At 33.0% G+C, this 19,848-nt stretch overlaps 1 protein-coding gene across 2 annotated transcripts; it reads left to right on the top strand.

Moving 5' to 3' along the window:
* The first annotated feature begins 5,906 nt into the window (after nucleotides 1–5,906).
* Nucleotides 5,907–18,199, top strand: LOC107794282 (26S proteasome non-ATPase regulatory subunit 2 homolog A-like). 2 transcript variants are annotated; one of them, XM_016616767.2, is made up of 26 exons: nucleotides 5,907–6,026; nucleotides 6,127–6,270; nucleotides 7,363–7,463; nucleotides 9,627–9,747; nucleotides 9,825–9,884; nucleotides 9,989–10,056; nucleotides 10,362–10,404; nucleotides 11,135–11,200; nucleotides 11,375–11,413; nucleotides 11,491–11,573; nucleotides 12,420–12,534; nucleotides 12,659–12,733; nucleotides 13,154–13,312; nucleotides 14,039–14,146; nucleotides 14,266–14,370; nucleotides 14,451–14,591; nucleotides 14,670–14,774; nucleotides 14,943–15,164; nucleotides 15,338–15,451; nucleotides 15,534–15,749; nucleotides 15,927–15,986; nucleotides 16,061–16,174; nucleotides 16,275–16,360; nucleotides 16,719–16,827; nucleotides 16,982–17,160; nucleotides 17,644–18,199. In XM_016616767.2, the coding sequence occupies exons 2-26, from the start codon at nucleotides 6,139–6,141 to the stop codon at nucleotides 17,717–17,719; spliced, it is 2,697 nt and encodes an 898-aa protein (XP_016472253.1). In that variant the 5' UTR covers nucleotides 5,907–6,026; nucleotides 6,127–6,138; the 3' UTR covers nucleotides 17,720–18,199. The 2 variants fall into 2 exon arrangements, with proteins under 2 accessions (XP_016472253.1, XP_075083040.1); XM_075226939.1 differs by lacking the exon at nucleotides 5,907–6,026 and having other exon boundaries at nucleotides 6,033–6,270.
* The last annotated feature ends 1,649 nt before the right edge of the window (nucleotides 18,200–19,848 follow it).

Here is a 19,848-nt window from a genome sequence, read left to right as displayed (position 1 = left end):
TTTATGGTGAATGGTTGTTATACACCTATAACAACATTTGACGTTTAAACATTTTCTAGCTGTTTCAAATACAAATTATCAAATAACTAATCTTTTTCTCCCTTTTTAATGTTACATATAAAAAGATAAAAATTATTATTTTGAGAGCGGCTATACGATGTCATTTTTTCTTAAAATTAAAAAAAAAATATAAAAAGAAAAAGGATAAGGAAAAATTGCCATTGGCTGGGCTTAAACCTAACAGCGGGCTAGGCCAAGCCCATTAAGTTTCCATGATTTAGAAGCGTATGAAGACATCTAGCTATAATATCCTAGTTAGAGATTTACACGCTAATCATTTTTTAACTATTATTTAAAAAATAACATTATTTATTATTTATTTCAAAAAGACCAATTTATTTTTAATTATTGGCATATTATAAAATTTAAGCTCAACATTTAATAAGTTAACTGATTCACTAATCACATGAAGTACTTTTTGTTCCATCTCCATTCTCGCTTTTCATCATTCATCTTCTTCACTCCATTTTTGAAAATCTTATGCATATGTGAATGCCACCTAAATTCAAGATGTATTGCTTTATACGTCTTTTATACTTTGTATATTTATTTGTAAAGTGCCATCTTATTTTAAGATGTATTTTTAATGTATATTTTAAATATGTTTTATATGTCAAGTGTCATTTTAATCCAGGATGTAATTTTTACGTATATTTATATGCCATTTTAATTAAATTTAAGATATATTATTTTATGTATATTTTACATGTCTAAGTGTCATCTTAATTGAAGATGTATTTTTTATGTATATTATTTTTATATTTTATATGTGTTAATTCAATGTATATTTTTTATATATACGTTTTGTATATACTAACATATATTATTATCGAAATAAGATCTTTATGTTAAGAAAGGAAGAAAGAGGGAAGAGAAAAACTTAGAAAACGAATGGAACAAATTTAGAAAATATATTGGCTTCGACAGAAAACAAAATTAAGAAGATGAAGAAAAAGAAGGAAAGCTAATAGATAAAGAAAAAAGGCATGATTTTTGTATAAAAAATTATTGACTATCCATTTAAATTGCTTATGTTTAGGGCTTAATAATTAATATTCCTATTTTTAATGGAACTGGGTGCTATAAATATAAATATTTTCCCACGACAACTATAATATTGAGTTTCATGCTAAGAATTTGTTATATTTCTTTTAAACTGTGACAATTATGTAAAGTTCACATATTATATTAGTTAGCAAACTGAATAACAGAAAAACAATTGGGCCTATAAAAGGGCCCAATTTGAAGGAAATATTTATACAAATAGGCAATAGCTAACCAGATTCACTGTTTACTTTTATATCCGGTAAATGTAGATTATACCTTTTATATATATATATTACATATATGTGTCAACCAAGAGATAAATATTAAATTTTCAATAAATTATAAACCACGTGTGAGGACTAATCGAAGTTAAATTTAGCACAACAGCGGTGACAAACCGTCCCAATGTTAAGTGTACAAAAATCAATTGCCCGTCATATTTAAGTTAAGCTTTGGGAAAAAAACTTGCTTGAATTTTAAATTTACTCTGAATCAACGGATTATGTTGTCATCTCTTAAATTAAATATATGTATAAGCTAATTTTACAGTTGATCGTTTACGATTTTAAACAACAAAAAAAAAACCAATTTTTTGGGATGAAAATGTTAAAACTTTACAAAGCTATATAAAATATTTGAATTTATTTATTCTTTTCAATGGTAGTTATGAAAAAAGCTCGTCGATTGTTTTAGACTTCCATCGGCGGATTTTCAAAAAATCTCAACATCAAAGAACTTAATTAGGAGTGTTTAAAGGACTTAGCTCTCAACTTGAGAATTTGGAGAAATGATTTCATCATTTTCCATGTTTGGTTTTGTACTGTGTAATATTTGGCTTTTTAAAGCTTATATAAAACTTTTTTAACCAAAAAACAAAAGGGTTAACTCGATTGTGTTGTCTTGTAGCTGGTGGCAAAATGGTTAAAAAAACAGTTAACCATACATATTATTCACTAAAAAATGGGTTGGATAATAAATGTTTTAAAAACGGGTCAAATATGAATAGAGTTTTTTACACGCTTGATCCTTTTTTAACTATTATTTAAAAAAATAGTATCATTTATTGTTTATTCCACAAATAATACTTTTTTTATTATTATTAGCATATTATAAAAATTAAGCTCAATATTTAATAAGTTAACTGACTCACTAATCACATGAAGTACTTTTTTTGTCCATCTCCATTCTCCTTTTCCAACATTCATCGTCTTCGCTCCATTTTTGAAAATCGGATACATATGTGAATGCCACCTAAATTCAAGATGAATTGATTTATACGTTTTTTATACTTTGTATATCAAGTATCACTTTAATTCAAAATTTATTTTTATGTATATAATTTTTGTATATGTATTTGTGAAGTGTCGTCTTATTTTAAGATGTATTTTTAATATATATTTCGAATATATTTTATATGTCAATTGCCATTTTAATTCAGGATGTATTTTTTATATATATTTATATGTCATCTTAATTAAATTTAAGATATATTGTTTAATGTATATTTCACATATCTAAGTGTCATCTTAATTGAAGATATATTTTTTATGTATATTTTATATGTATTAATCCAATGCATATTTTCTATATATACGTTTTGTATATATTAACATATATTATTATCGAAGTAAGATCTTTATGTTAAGAAGCGAAGAAAGAAGGAAGAGAAAAACTTAAGAAATATAATTAAAAAGAAAACGAATGGAACAAATTTAGAAAATATATTAGCTTCGGCAGAAAACAAAATCAAGAAGATGAAGAAAAAGAATGGAAGCTAATAGATAGAGAGAGAAAAAAAGTATGATTTTTGTACAAAGAATTATTGACCTTCCATTCAAATTGCTTGTGTTTAAGGATTAATAATTAATATTCCTATTTTTAATGGAATTGTGTGCTACAAATATAAATATTTTCGTGCCACAACGGTAATATTGGGTTTCATGCTAAGAATTTGTTGTATTTCTTTTAAACTGTGACAGTTATGTAAAGTTCCCATATGGATAAGAACCATATTATCCATTTAGAAAATGGACAACCAATGGATAGCTAATGGGTTTAACTTTTACATTTGTAAAGTCTCAAACTAGGGGTTCTTCAAGTTTGGGAGACTAGTAATTCTCCCAAAAGTGATCATCTTCAAGAAGTCATGGACCCGTATTATCCGCCGGTTAATCCATTTTTTATTCGTATTAAATATGGTGGGATCGGATAATTTATTTATTTTTTTATTAACCGCTTTTGACCCATCCCATATCCGGCTCAACCCGACCCGTAAGTTTGCCACCCCTACTTATAGCCCATTTAAGGCTGAAGTGGATCGACATTTTGAAAACCTTTCAAAAACTGGTCCAACCCGTTTTGACAGTTTTATATAGGGGTGTACAAATGTAACCGACAAACCGTACCAACCCGATAATCCGAATCAAACCGGAAAAAAAATCCGATTATGGTTTGGTGTTGGAAAAAAACTCCGACCATATCTGGCTTGGTTTGGTTTTAACTAAAAAAAGTCAAACCGAAACCAAACTAACCCGACATTATATGTATAGAAGTTTTAAATATATTTAATACATAAACAAATTTATGATAGTGTAGTTTATAAATATTTCTTAAGTTTTTTCATAGTTTTATCTTTTAACGTATTATTTCAAGCTTGGGCTTATAATTTTTGGATGCTCCAATAAGTTTTATAGTCCATAAATGTTAGTAACTCAAATAAATCCTAAACCAATATAAAATCAATACTAATGCTAATAAAAAAGCATTCAATTCAATTGTACTATGAATGAAAATGGTGTTGGATATCTATTTTTTTAGTTTTTTCATGATTTAGATAAAATGTATAACATATTTTTCTTTTAGTGGTTACTCATGTAAATAATACTACTTATTAGTCATAATTTTAAATTATGTTTGTTTTCATTATGACTTATTAATAATATTTATTTTATATGATTTTATTATCTTTATCGTTGAATATTTTAGTATAATGCCATGACTCATCTCATATTTATGTTATTTTATTGAAAAACACCTCATATAGTTCTATCTTAATAGGATTAAAGAAATATTTGGAGCACGAATTTTATGTTTTGTGCTATGAAGATTGTGAAAAAAAACCCGAAAATCCGAGAAAAATCGAGATTAAAAAACCCGACCTTTATTGATTTGGTTTGGTATTTAGATTTAATAACCGAGTGCAATTGGTTTAGTTTGATAATTAGAATCCGAATCAACCCGACCCATGTACACCACTACTTTTATATGTAAACATATACATATAGTCAAACTTAGTATTAGGAGTTCGAACTAGGGGTGGACATTCGGTACTTCGCTTCGGTATTTAAGAACTTTGATTTGATATTTCGGTATTCGATTTATCAATTGTGTATTCCAAATACCATACCAAAGCAGTTCGATACGATTCATTATTTCTTATTTTAATTCGGTACGATTTAGGTTTGATGCGTTAACGGAATCATGTCTTTTAAAAGGAAATCATACTGTACTCATTGATGAGTAACATACATTCATGCTCGACCAAAAAAAATTTGAAGAACGAGCACCAACACTTGCCAACTGCAGCAACAACCGAGGTGCAGTAGTCACTCTAATTTTCTAACTCACCAATTGCTACAACTAACGAGCAACATCATCATCAACAACAACAATAACAACAAACAATAACAATAATTTATGTGTTACCTGCTCCAGCTCACGAAATACGAAATACCAAAAAATATCGACATATTAAATAAACCGATACTGAAATAACAAATTAATTCGATTTGGTTCGAAATTCGGCTTTTCGAATTTTATGCACACCCTAGTCTGAACTAATTACATAGACATGTACTTTACCATGTTTAATTAGGGCTATATATGCATGCATATTTACAATGCTATCGAACGTACATAAGAAAAGCTTTTTTCAAAATTGAAGGAAGGGATAATACCTAAAAATACACTCTTAAATAGAGGTCGAGTTAGTTTTTAATACGAGTTCAATCGAACCCAATCACTTTTGCTTAAATATTATATTTGTATTAGAAAAATTATTAAATATGCATAAATATTTAATTGTGAACCTATTGATAAGATAAACTATTGGTTCAGTAACAAATTCAGAATCCATTGCCTCTGCTCTTATATTCTCAACTGCATGTTAAACTTTGCGGGAGTCGATTTACTCTTTTAAATTATTTAAAAATTGAATAAATACCCCTTATATCTACTAGATAACCAAGTTTGATATATAGTGGTGTAATACACTCATTTGACACATATATTCCACCATTTACTTTTTATCACCTATTTTTTTTTACCACACACAACTTCTTGAAATCTCCAACGAGATGGCCATTCAAAAACAATGGCACATTAAGCAAATTTTTGCTAAAATGGAGATCATACGATTGGCCATAGATTTTGAGTATATTTTTTCAATTTTTTTTCAAAACACTGTTTGTTCATGGAACAATATCAGTTTTAGATTTTTTTTAATTCCCAAAACTGATATAAGACAGTTTTTGGGTGAATTTTTTTCAAATAAATACATGTCCAAACACAACTTCTATTTCTAAAAATTATTTTTTAACACAACTTTAATATATTTTTTTTTTTTTACAAATTTCAACCAACTATACGTCCAAACGCTAGTTTAGTATTCTTCTTTTGGTATAGTCCTTGCAAAGTTTAGTGTGCAATTTGATAATTCGGGATAAGTTGAGGGTTATTATGTATTATCGACGAAGAAAAGCTAACTTATTTTAGTTTATTTTTTTCTCGGAATTTTTATTAAAGTTCATTTATTAAAACCCAGAGAATTAAATAAAAAAAACCTTTGTTTGTTGAAAACGAAAAGCTTTAGCACTAAAAAAAAAAAGAAGCTTTGGTTTTTCCATATTTAGGGCTTAAACGTAAGATTTTTCCTGTTTGTTCTCATTTTTAGTACTTGAACAGCTAGCTACTCATATCCTTGTGTAATTCAGTGTTCTTCTCGATCAATTTACTTGCTAGGGTTTTAGCAAAATGTCGAAAACTCCGGATCCGAACAGTACCGGTACTAGCGCCGGCGCCGGGAAACCTACCGGAGAAGAGGCGACGGTGAAGGTTCCCTCCAAGGATCCAAAGAAGAAGGATGACAAGAAAGACGAAGATCTAGTAAGTATCAATGAAATTAATCCGATAATAATAATTATTACATTATTATTTCTATACAATTTTGAAAAGTCATTACTCATTCAGCTATTTCAAGAAGAGAAAAAGGAAATATGAAAAAAAGGATAAAAAAATTTTCAAGTTGCTTTTTATAAATGCGTTATTTTTCATGTCTTATTTTGCATACTATTTGATGAGTCCGCAGTTTGATATTTTTTTCCAAACATTGTCTAAACAGTTTAATTATAAAAGTGATGATGTTAGAATCCTGTATGTAGTTTTAGTTATATAAATTTTTGAAAAAATTGAGGAACAATACAACAACAACAACCTGAGGCAGATTCAGCATGTGAACTTTATGGGTTCTACCTTTAAACTTACCTTCTGCCTGATCTTTGGTGATAGAGTTACTCGGTACTTGTGCTGGTGGAATGTATTAGGTACCTGATGGAATAATCGAGGTTTAAGAAAAGTTCTTAGGATTTAACTCACAATATCTTCGAATTATTGGTTGAGAATCTAATATTTGTTGATATTTGGGAATGTGGTTTTATATATATATATATATATATATATATATATATATATATATATATATATTCTTTTTTTTTAGACCGCACTACTAAAATCAAAGGATAGTTCTCTTTAGAATGACAACAACAACGCCTCAATCCCAAGCTAGTTGGGATTGGCTGTATGAATTTTCAATATCATAATTGTTCTGTTTGGGTCTATAAAAAAATTCAATACTCTGTACTTGAAAGAGTATATATTTCTTGGGGTTGTATAATATATTTTAGTCGTTATATCTCTAATATACTAATGAATCTTCTAATGAGCATTAGTCTTCTAGTTGGTATCACCTAACCTATAAGGAACAATGTTTGAGACAAATAGACTCTTAATCCCAGATGCTTTTGGGACGGATGGAGTGATATTTTCTTACTTTAAGATAGTCATGTTAATTTAATAGAATGCGGGTCAAGCAACATTGGTTTAAACAAACTCCAATATCTTACATAGCTGGCTCTTTGTCATCACTTTTAGCTTATGTATCTTTGTTTCTTATTTATTGTTTTACGTTATTGGGTTTAGTCGGAGGAGGATTTGGCTTTGAAGCAGCAATTGGAACTATATGTGGAGAGAGTTCAGGATGCAGATCCTGGCCTTCAGAAGGTTGCCCTGGAGAGCATGAGGTTTTTCTTCCCTTTGTATATTATTAAAATTTCATTCATTACACTTGAATGCATAGTTGATAGCGACCTGCAACCATTGTACTTGAATGCATAGTTAAACTTAGCTTAGCAACCATTGTACTGGAGCTAACACTACTTTTGCTTTTGTAATTATTCTGTATCTACTTGATGCCTATCAATGATATCTCTCTTACTTCATCAAAAAAGTTGATAGCGACCTGCAATTTTTTTTGATAATGGTAGCAAGATAGTGGCCTGCATCTTTGGTTCACTTCTAATGAACTGATGTAATATAGTTAAGAGTTTATTGGCTTAAGAGATGTGTTTATGAAGCTATTTTGTAGCATAGAATCTCAGGATTATTGTGGATTTCAGTTATGTTAGAAGTTTTAAAGATCTTAATTGTATTTGAAGGAACTCTTGGGACAGCAACCATCTTGCATGAATGAGGGAACTGACTGTTAAGACTTCCATTTAGTTCTTTAATGTACTTTCTTTGCAAGAATGGTAATAGCCGGTGAAGAGGGTCCCCCAGTCTTGTTGTTTAGGAATCCCCAATGAAATGCGCCAAGTACACCTACAATTAGAACATGTATGTCATCAGTACACAATCATAATCACGAAAGCTTTATTTGCTAGAGCGGTAGTACTTAGTAGCAGGTGGAAGATGGTCCCTTGTTCTTTTTTCTTATGAATCTCTAGGATAGGCGCCAAGTACACCTACAATTAGAACAAGTGTGTCATTAGTACATGATCATAAATACAAGAGCTGCAACTTTTCCTTGACAGTCTGTATAAAACATTTATAGCTAGCAAATGGACGGGTCATATCGGATATCGGCAGGTTGAAAATGGGTTAGACAAAAACGGGTAAATTGTCCGATCCACCCGTCACACAGATAAAATAAGTTTAGTGACAGATAATACGTTATACGGGTATCCGTATTATCCAACACCAGTTTCAGCAAAGTAGCAAACATAGTCCTGTTCCAACATATAGAAAAAACTGCTAATCCATTCAAGAGAAACTGTATACACTAAGGGCAATACTGATAGAAAGAAGTTCAGACTGACTAAATTTAATCTTCAATTCTTTAAAGTTAAGTTAGAAGGAAGTACCATCAAATTTCTTCAAGGAGCTCAATCACCTAAGCAGCAAAAAACCTTATTTTGATATCTGTACTTTTATAAGAAAATTAGGCATATTTTATGACTGAAAAAAGATTTTTAAATGGAACTCAAAGTCCTTCAAAAGCACAAATGTCGCAGACGCATTGGGCTAAATTATTTTTTCAGGGGGAATTGTCATGTCTTCTCACGCCTTCAAGTGCTCGTGGTTTTTGCTTAGAAAGTAATAAACTACCTCCTTAAAAAAGAAAAAAGAAAAAAAGTTACTGAAGTGTAGCAAAGGATGTCAGAAACTTCGACATTTGATCGGCAACAACGTAACAAAGCCTTTCTTGGGCCATAAAACGGCAGCAGAGGCAGTGAAGAACTTTCTAGTCTTTGACGAGTTTGACTGGTTGGGGGATTCTGAAACCCATTTTTTACCCGTCAAATATCCATTTTTTTCAGATGATCCATATTTGACCTGGTTTAAATCAATTATCCAACCCATTTTTAATTGGGCGGGTCGAGTGGATACTTGAATATTTATCCATTTTACTAGAATTAAAAACATTAACGGATTAGAACTTGCAGCCAATGGTCAACTGCGTATCTGAACGATTGCCGGTCCTAAATTCAGCCTCTGAGACATAGTTATCACTTGTGCATATTTGGGTGTCGCATTTTGGAAAATATTGTTTTCTTTCCTTCTATCACACAGTTGAAATTGAGATGGAGACTAAGAAGATAGACTTTTATGATATATATAGTCAATATATTCACAAAATAATGTATAGTCAATCTATCTATTAAACAAAAAAATTAATGCATAGTCAGTATAGTGTATCATTATTTATTTTTTGAAAATCATAATGCTTAGTCATCATGGTATTTCAATAATAGAAGGTCCGTTAGTTAAGTTGTGTAAAATGCTATAAGAGGAATGGCATGACAATTTAAGATTTTCAATATCCAGAAGTTGTTGATGATGTTTACAGTTATAGGAGAAAACTAGGATGTTATCTTTTTTGCTTACTCATCTTTTCTTTGTTGCAGGCAGGAAATTCGTACTGCTACAAGCTCCATGACATCGGTCCCAAAACCACTAAAGTTCTTGCGTCCCCATTATGGAACACTAAAGGGATTTTATGAGAATATGCCGGATTCTGATTTGAAGGTATTGACTTCTCCACGGCACTTCTCTGATGAAATTTGAATATACCAATTCACATGTTTTAACCTCACTGCATGCAGAAACTTCTGGCAGATATACTGTCTGTTCTGGCTTTGACAATGTCTGCTGAAGGAGAAAGGGTATGTTCTATTTATTCTTTGGTATGCTATTTATTCTGTTGATACGAGCTTAAGCATCTTCATGAGCTATAATGGGTATTGTTAATTTTCTTTGGTTCTTACAGGAGAGCTTGAAGTATAGACTGTTGGGATCTGAAGGTGACATTGGTTCCTGGGGACATGAATATGTTAGGTAAGAATATGTTTCCTTGTACTTCAGCTATACTAAAATATGTAGTAAATTATACCAATGCTGCTGCAGACTGTAATGCAGATGTAATTAGTATCTGATGTGCATGAAAAGGGCTTTTTGATGGTATTTAATTGCAATGATAAAATATTAGTTGTTTTAGATATTACTTGATGCGTATGAGACTACGTGTTATCATATCTGATTTCTGCCTTATTCATTTTCACCTAAAAACTGGCAAAACAAAATCAATTTCCTCCTGTATTTGTATTTGGATATTGCTGGTTAATGCTAACTTTTTGTGACAGGAACTTGGCTGGAGAAATTGGACAAGAGTATGCAAAACGGCAGGTTGGTATTTAATCATTTTGAGGTTCTTGTAAAGTGTGAGCAGAATGTAGCTGTCCATTGTTCATGCGGTAGTGCTGTTTAATGAGGAATTTCTTGTCTCCAATCTAATATTTTTTATTTTCTGGATCACCACTACTTGCCACTCTATCTCATCCAATTTATTTAACACTCTTTCCATTTTGGGATGTTTCAAAATGTTTGACACCAATTTAGTTCACAACTTTCAAGAATTTAAATTCATTAAACTATTCACACTTTAACTTTGATTTGACTTTGCTCTCTCCATCATCACTAATATGTTCTATGAGCCGAATTAACATCTTATTTTGGATGAAGTATGAGTCAAATTGAATCTTAAGTCCGTGCCAATCAAATACCATTATATAGAATGAAACAAAGGGAGTATTATATTTACTATTTTTTTTGGATAAATTAAGAAATTTCATTAAAAGAAGGGCAACTAACGAGTATTTACTTTTGCATCTAATGCTTTCACAGATCCTTGTTTTCATTATCTGCACATGTTTATATATAGATTTCCGTTGAGGTAGGTATTTCTTTAACATTGTGCCTTTGGCCTAATCCTTTTTTTTTTTTGGAATTTTGGTTAAGAAAAAAGAGTTCCTGCCTTGAGACATGTATTTTTACTTTTAAATCATGCTATGATTCTGACGTAAATCAGTTGTCATTAGCTTCCATATATTCATGCTCTCTATATGTATTATTTCAGAGTGAAGAGGCCCCAATAGACGATCTTATGGAGCTTGTGCAACAAATTGTTTCTTTCAACATGAAGGTATCATTATTCATCTATGATTTTATGTTGTCAATTGTGACAAGTTAAAGGATAGAGTGTAGGAGGTTGCTACTATACACCGTGCTCCTATGCAGATGCATAGATCTCTCTGTATTTATCTACCCTTTTTCTTCTGTCTGAATGTTTCCATTGATATTTTATTTTTCAATGCAGCATAATGCCGAACCTGATGCTGTCGATCTATTAATCGAGGTACTGTTTCTTACCGGTATACTATGCATCATTTTATAGTATGCACATCAGTAAGAAATATCTTTGCATAATTTTAGGTTGAAGACCTTGATCTCTTGGTGGAGCATGTGGATAGCAGCAATTGTAAAAGGACATGTGCCTACCTCACCAGTTTTGCAAAGTAAGTCGTATCTGGGCATGGTTGCGGTTATTCCCTTTTGAATGTCTGTATCCCTTGGATTTTTCTTGTTCGGAATTTGTTCTGGAGGAAATTTTGTACGCCAGTCTATATGCTTCTCTTTTCTTTTATTCCTCTGCCTTATCTGTGGTTTCTTTTGAAACCAGAATCTTTGATGTTGACTTCAGCTCATGAGCTATGACTAACAGGTTAAATCACAAATTCTGATATTTTGCTTCTCAAGCATTATTCATTTATCACTAAGCTAATGTAATCCCAAAGAGGTTTATATACTCCTTGTAAGCATCTTGAACATGCATATATGTGATCTTATCCGTTGTTGCATTTTTGAGGTAGCAGATTCGTAGATGTAAACTTGAAAAATTAAGAAATTCCCAGGCAAGAGCTTTTTTGATTTTCTATGTAAGGTTGTTCTCTTGCTCGTGTACCATAGGAGACTAGCTCTTTTCTAAAAAATAGCCGATCCATGAGAGTCTACAGAGTTTCCAAAAACCTTGCAATTGGAAGTGAGTTCATTCAGGAATTAGTGCATGATATCTATTAATTATAGTTGGTTGGCTGTGTTTGAATTTTTCTTTTAAAGGCATATCCTCTGAATAGACATGAATACTTTATGCTGTCTGATTAATAGTGTATGCTGTTTCCAAGTCTTGCTTGAGCTACTGAGAGTTTCAAACTCATTTTCCCCTAAGGCTAGCTAAAGTGCTTGTGCCTTGTAAAATGCTGGAATGACTCTTTCTTTTGTCTGTCTGTCTCAATCTTTCTTCCATCTGATTTTCTCTGTCTACGACCTCTGCTTCAGCACTCATGTCTTTTCCTGTCTTACAGATACCTTCCTGGACCTGATGACATGTTGGTTCTTGATATTGCATACACTATATACATGAAATTTGAGGAGTATCCTCTAGCACTTGTGACTGCATTAGCCCTAGACAACATGCAGGTCTGCACTGCTTGCTATTACTAGCTAATTTGAAGTGTTTCTGTCAGACACTAGTTGATCTTTTGATTGTAAAATTTCAAATCTGAGTACTTGTAATTGTTTTGGTTTGCATCTTTCCTTGCAGTCTATAAAGCAAGTTTTTACGTCATGTGATGATCTTCTACTGAAGAAGCAGTTCTGTTACATCCTTGCTCGCCATGTAAGTTATCCATTGTGTCTGCTATTTTGATTTATCAGAAAATACCAGCACGTAGAACAATTCGATTTTTCTTCCTGTTTCTTCTTTTTGGTTAGGGGGTGAAGAATACCTCTAATTCAGATTTTGATCTCTGAGGTCTTATAGGAGTGCTTTTCCTCTACTGTTCTATGAGATATTGTTGGTGAAATAATCAATGCGCTACTTATCAGAGAATGATAAAGTGAACTATCACTCCATTATTTCTTTCCCTGTAATCTCTCTTGTGCCTTGTATTCCTTGCCAGGTATATGGCTTCTCGGGTCTGTAGAGCAGACAAAACAAAAAAATGTTGAGTTATTTACAGGCGGCTTTATGGCTTGTCGACATAGTTTTATGTTAGTCATAAATCCAAGATGCTAATTTGACGATTTTGAATCGCAGGGTCAAACGTTTGACCTTGATGAAGAGATGTGTGGGGGTGATGAAGAGAGAGAAGGATTGCAGGAAATTATTAACAATACGAAATTAAGTGAAGGCTATCTTGCACTTGCTCGTGATATTGAGGTCATGGAACCCAAAACCCCCGATGACATATACAAGGTTAACACTTCTAAATAAACTTCCTTCTTAGTTCTTACCATGCTTGATTTGCATATACTGTTGCATCTGTTCGATATCCCGTATTTGAAGTTATTGACCTGACATTGTGCTAGAGGTATATGTTACTGGCCCTGTCTCCTGCTTTTTTGTCCTGCAATGATAGTATCTCATGTCATTCTTGCATTGTTTTTCCAGCATCCAGTTTCAGTTTAGTTACTCCCTCCGTTTCAATTTTGATTAGGTATTTTCCTTATTAGTCCGTCCCAAAAAGAATGTCACATTTATATATTTGGAAACAATTTAACTTTAAACTTTTCATTTTATCCATTTTGCCCCTAATGAGAAGCTTTTATAGCTACACAAATATCATGGCCCCACAAAGCTTTTACCCCCTCCTTCTTAAGCTCCATACCGAGTCAAACTACCGCATCTAAATTGAAATGGAGGGAGTATTAATTATCGATCAATATGCTCATTTCTTTCTTTTTCCTTTATTTCATATCTTTTTCCCATCCTTTCTCATATTCTAAGTAATTTGGGAGTAGTTTGCCTCAGTTTTCTTTTGCCCCTTTCAAAGAGGGATAAAGGACAACCACTTAACCAACTCGGTCGTTTATGAAGATACTTCATCCGAAGAAATTTATCTTTATGTTTATTAGTTATTATCACAAAGGAAAAGCTTTTGTGTAAATTTCCACTAAATCACTTCTTGTTTCGATTTGTTAGCCACATTTGCTTGATGGCCGAGCTAGTGCGGGAGCAAGTGTCGATTCGGCTAGACAAAATTTGGCTGCTACATTTGTCAATGCATTTGTCAATGCTGGTTTTGGTCAGGTAAAATGAGTCAGGTTGTATTTTTCATATACAATATAGACATAGATGTATGTTTGTATTTGTATAGCTTGTTATGTATCTGTCTACTGTAAATAACTCTAATTTTGTTTTTGCTGCAGGATAAGTTGATGACGGTACCATCAGAGGCCACAAGTGGTGGTTCCTCCACAAGCTGGCTTTTCAAAAATAAAGAACATGGCAAGGCTAGTGCTGCAGCAAGTCTGGTATATAGTTTTACTAATTCATTCGATTCTCCTTGTTGATTAACTATCAGCAGCTATTAATTGTTCTTTCCCATTTCTAGGGAATGATCCTGCTTTGGGATGTTGATTCTGGGCTTGCACAACTTGATAAGTATTTCCATAGTACTGATACCCATGTCATTGCTGGTGCACTATTAGGAGTTGGAATTGTAAACTGTGGCATCAAGAATGATTGTGATCCAGTAAGCTTCCTCTGATGTTTGTACTAATTCTCGCTACAAATTTTCATATCCTGAGATTTCACTCTATTCTTTGTGCAGGCATTGGCACTTCTTGCTGAATATGTAGACAAAGATGATCCTTCAATTAGAATAGGTGCTATAATGGGCCTGGGTCTTGCTTATGCAGGTGCTCAGAATGAGCAGGTAAAGTTCCTATGTCTTTCTTTTTGGATTTGGCTAGAGAAGAATAGACTTTCAGCCCTGTCCTTTGGTCCATCCATTAGCTTACAAAGTTCTACCTTGTTTTCGGAGCTCTAGAAGATCGGTTTGGATATACAGGAATATTACAATTGAGTGCTTGCTGTTTTTCAGATCAGAAGTATATTGACTCCCATACTTGGAGATAATAAGGCGTCCCTTGATGTCATTGCATTCGCTGCAATATCATTGGGCTTGGTGTACGTGGGTTCATGTAATGAAGAGATTGCCCAGGCAATCATATTTGCATTGATGGAGCGAAGCGAGTCAGAATTGGCAGAGCCCCTTGCCCGTCTCTTGCCTCTGGGTCTTGGTCTTTTATACCTTGGGAAGCAGGTACCTGAAAAAAGTTACAGGCCTTGGTTTCTGTAGAGATTGAAGAAAATCTGTGCAGACTAGCATTTTGTATCACTATAGCCTAGATATTCAGATTCATCAATATTCATTCAACTCTGTTGGATTGTAGAACTTCTTATTTTGATTTGGTATCCCTCTATCATGTCCTATAGGAAAGTGTCGAAGCTACAGCTGAAGTTTCGAAAACTTTCCATGAGAAGATCAGAAAGCATTGTAATATGACCCTGCTTTCTTGTGCCTATGCTGGGACAGGCAACGTACTCAAGGTAATACAAGTTTCTTCTCCTTTCACTTCCAACTGATATCTGGTTAGGATAATTGCAATTGCTGACTGTTATTTTATTCTAGGTCCAACACTTTCTTGGTCAATGTGCTCAACATCTTGAAAAGGGTGAAACCTATCAGGGACCAGCTGTCCTTGGTATTGCAATGGTAGCAATGTCTGAAGAATTGGGGCTTGAAATGACAATACGCTCCCTAGAACATCTTTTGCAGTATGGAGAGCAAAATATTAGAAGAGCAGTTCCGTTGGCTCTTGCCCTCCTCTGCATATCAAATCCAAAGGTATGTTTTCTCAAAAGTATCCATACCATTGATTTCTATTTCCATACTTTTTCTTTTACTTCCTTTGGTTGTGTTAATTTTCTGGTTTTACCTCTTTTATTGACTAGTCGTGGCAGGCCTGTTTTTCCTTTTCTTCTGCTTGTATCTCTTGGTAACATATTATGCTGACTTGGACAGGTCAATGTCATGGACACACTGAGCAGGCTTAGTCATGATTCAGACACTGAAGTAGCAATGGTAATTTTGGATGAGTGTAGTTATTTGTGCAGCTATTAGATTTTTAAATCTGAAAACTTCTCTAAATTCTACAGGCTGCTATCATTTCATTGGGATTGATAGGTGCCGGAACAAACAATGCTCGAATAGCTGGCATGCTGCGTAACTTGTCCAGTTACTATTACAAAGAAGCCAACCTTCTTTTCTGTGTAAGAAATAAATAATTATCAGTTATTCTCTGGTGACTAGTCCATATCTTGTGTTTACTATCCCGCTTGCTCTAATCATTGGCATTTGCTTCTTCTGCAGGTTCGGATCGCCCAAGGTCTTGTCCATTTGGGGAAGGGCTTGATAACTCTTTCACCATATCATTCTGAACGATTTTTGTTATCTCCGTAAGTTTTCTCTTCTATAAACTATTTTGTCTCACAAAAAGCATTTTCTTGTGCAAGTCCCTTAGAGGCTCATTTTACTAACTGATATTTTTGAGTTGAAATATATGTCTTTTACCTAGTTAATAAGGGTTTTTTGAAAGAGGATCAAGTGAATAATTGCAGATAAACAGAGGACTGCCGTTAAAGGATCTGTTATATCCTTGTTTCTTTTGAATTGTTTGGCAGATTTGTTGTCTTAAACCTCCTATCAAAGATTCAAAATTGACATGTATAATTGAACCGGTGCTTCATGAGCTAGCCTTTTTGATCCTTCAAACCCTCAATCTGTTGTTGCCTCTTAAATTTTGAACTGTTCCAGGACTGCACTGGCTGGACTCGTAACTCTGCTGCACGTATGTCTTGATATGAAGGCCATTATTTTGGGGAAATACCACTATGTGTTTTACTTTCTGACACTGGCGATGCAGGTTTGCTATCTCTTGAACTAGCCTTTCCCTCCCTCTACTTTTGTCCCTTTTGGTGACTGTTGGTTGGTTTCTCTTCTGTGTTTTAGCGCCCCCCTCCTGCGGCCGCCCTTCTGTTTTCTTTTTAATCATTCATATGTTTGCTTCTTCTTTGCAGCCAAGGATGCTGATGACTGTGGATGAGAATTTAAAACCCTTGTCAGTGCCTGTCCGAGTTGGTCAAGCTGTTGATGTTATCGGTCAGGCTGGTCGACCGAAGACGATTACGGGTTTCCAGACACACTCAACCCCAGTTCTCCTTGCTGCTGGGGATCGAGCCGAGCTTGCTACAGAAAAGTATTGTCCTTCTCCCTTGAACTTGCTATTTATATTGCATGGTTATTGATCCATTTCTTCACTATTTTTAGGGTAATTTCTACAAGGGAAAAGTGCACCTTTGTCTCTTAATTATTTGACAATTTTCTTTTTTACCTTAATTTCTGGCTATGAACATTTGATCTTACCAAACTAGACACTATTAGTCTTACCACTAGAGTCACGCCAATCTGATCATTTTTTATCCAATGAACATGTAACTGTGATATGCTATTTTTAGTGGCTTAGTATACTATTTTTCCTTATATATTCAGTTGCAATTTCTAAACCCGTATTGCTTGCTTTAAAAGTACTAATACAAGCTCCACTTGGCATAGACATGGTATTATGCTCAATCAAATATCATGAGTCCCAAAATTGGAACCTGAATAACTGAGGGACCCCAAACACACTTTTCCCGTCATTATAACTAGTCCCATCTACTCACATTTCTTGTTAATGCAGGTACATTCCAATCTCGCCCATTCTTGAAGGCTTTGTCATCTTGAAAGAGAATCCCGAGTATAGGGATGACCACTAGTCATGATACAAAATGAGTTCACTAGAAGATTTAATTGGTTCAGGATACTTGTTCATGAGATGAATGTCTGGGGACGATGACGAAGACCCATTTATTTAGCTCAGGCTGCTTGCTTCAAGATTAGTCCATGTGCTGAGATCGTCGTAGCAAATGAGGCTACCAGATCTACCTTTACAAAGAAATGTACGAAAGAAGAGAATTGAGTACTGGATTGTTGCAAGATTCTAATTTGTTCTCCCTTTATAGTCTAAAAGGAAAGCAAAATGACTCCTCTCGGATAGTCGCGAGCTTTTAGAGGTATGACATTGGCCAAATCTTACTATACGAAGGAGCTTAGCTAGCGCAAGAAAATGTTTTTAACTAGCATATTTGTACCTGTTATATCCTGCCCTCTTGCCCCATTGTTTTTAACAGCCACTGGTCACTGAAATTGAAGTGGAGATCCTGTACTTTGCTTTCGATATGATTTGTTTTAGCACATACCTCCTCTTATTTCATTGGAGCTTAGCCTTGCGTGCTGCCTTTCGTTTTGGATAGTATTCTTACAGCTTTTGATTTATGGAGTTGAAGTTTCCTTTCTTAAACCAAAGAGTTACTCTTTATCTTTTTAGTTGGACTTTCTTATCAGTTTGGAAATTATAGGGTTAATTATTTCCCTGACATTGTTGATTGCGAACTTTGTATTATACTGCATTGTTTGGAGCAACTGGAAAAAAAAAGGGGGGGGGGGGGGGCGTTGTTATTTGGAACATTGGATTTTGTGGTTCATTACAAATATCATTTTAGTTATGTGTCCGTTTTACAGGATATCGGTATTAATGAAACATGAAAGTTAATGTCATTTTTCCTATTCAAATTGTAAAGGCAGAATACCTTAAAAAAAAAAACAAACCAAAACTTGGCAGTTGGCAGGGATTATTAGTTATAGCCCTAAACTATCCATGGTCTTAATTACCCCCTCAACTTGGTCTTTTGAGAGCCATTATCCCCCGGATGCTGATGTGACAAAGAGTGTGGGTGCGCTCTCTTTTACGCGCGTGGGAGTGAAGAAAAAAAATTGAAAAATCAGCTTCCAAATAGGTTATTTTTTAACTTTTAATTGTCATATAGTCATATATAATGATTTATTTGTTATAACTATGTATATCTTCTTGCTTCATCTTAACATACAATGCGAACTTTACTCTAACTTTTATTATTTTTAATTTCTTATAAGATATAATGTCTATTTGTTCTAACTGCATATTTCTTTTTCTGTTTTTGGCCGAATGTGTAAAATGTTTGATAGGAACTCCATCATTTTAGCCAAATAAGTTTTTTTAGCAAAAATAATGGAGTACCAGTTGTGAATATTTTCTGTTTTTTTCTTTATATATAATGTCTATTTATTTAATTGTGTGTTTTATTTTCGAGTCAAACCAATTAAAAATAATTGGCCATAGCTCCATTATTTTTTACCAAATAAAAAAAGTATAGCCAAAATAATGAACTTGTAATTGTACACTCTTTTTTATTTCTTCTTTTGATGCAATGACTATTTATTTCAACTGTGTATTTTTACTTTTTCAGATAAAATCTGTAAAAAAAAATAATTTTAGAGCACCATAATTTAGAGCTATATAAAAAATTATAGCCAAAATAATTAATTTCAAACTATGTATTTTTTATAACTTTTTAGATGCCTTGACTATTTATTTCAATTGTATAAATCTTTATTTTTAGGTCAAATTCAAAAATAGAATTTAGCCAAATAAAAGTTTTTTGCCTAAATAATGTAGTTCTATCCAAGTTTAATTATAAATTTTATTCGAAAAAAATTATCTAAAAAAGTAACATACTTAAAAAGGTAAAAAAATATTTTATTTTTCAAAAAATACCACATAAACAGAAAAATACACGTGGCAAGCAAGTGTATGTCACTTCCTTGGGATGAGATTGTCCAAGGTGGTAACAACTATTGAATAACCAAGTATAGGGGGTAATTAAGACTATAGATAGTTCAAGGATGTAACCAATAATGCGTGCCAAGTTTAGGATGGGGTTTTAATAAGGTATTTTGCCAATTGTAAATTGTAATTGGTCATAGGATATAATTTTATCAAGAAAGTCTTTACTTTTTAGTTTAAGAT

Source organism: Nicotiana tabacum, chromosome 12 (assembly GCF_000715075.1).
Source record: "Nicotiana tabacum cultivar K326 chromosome 12, ASM71507v2, whole genome shotgun sequence".
Classification (NCBI taxonomy): Eukaryota; Viridiplantae; Streptophyta; class Magnoliopsida; order Solanales; family Solanaceae; genus Nicotiana; species Nicotiana tabacum.
Note: the sequence above shows the minus strand (reverse complement) of the source record. Positions and strands in the feature narration are given on the sequence as shown.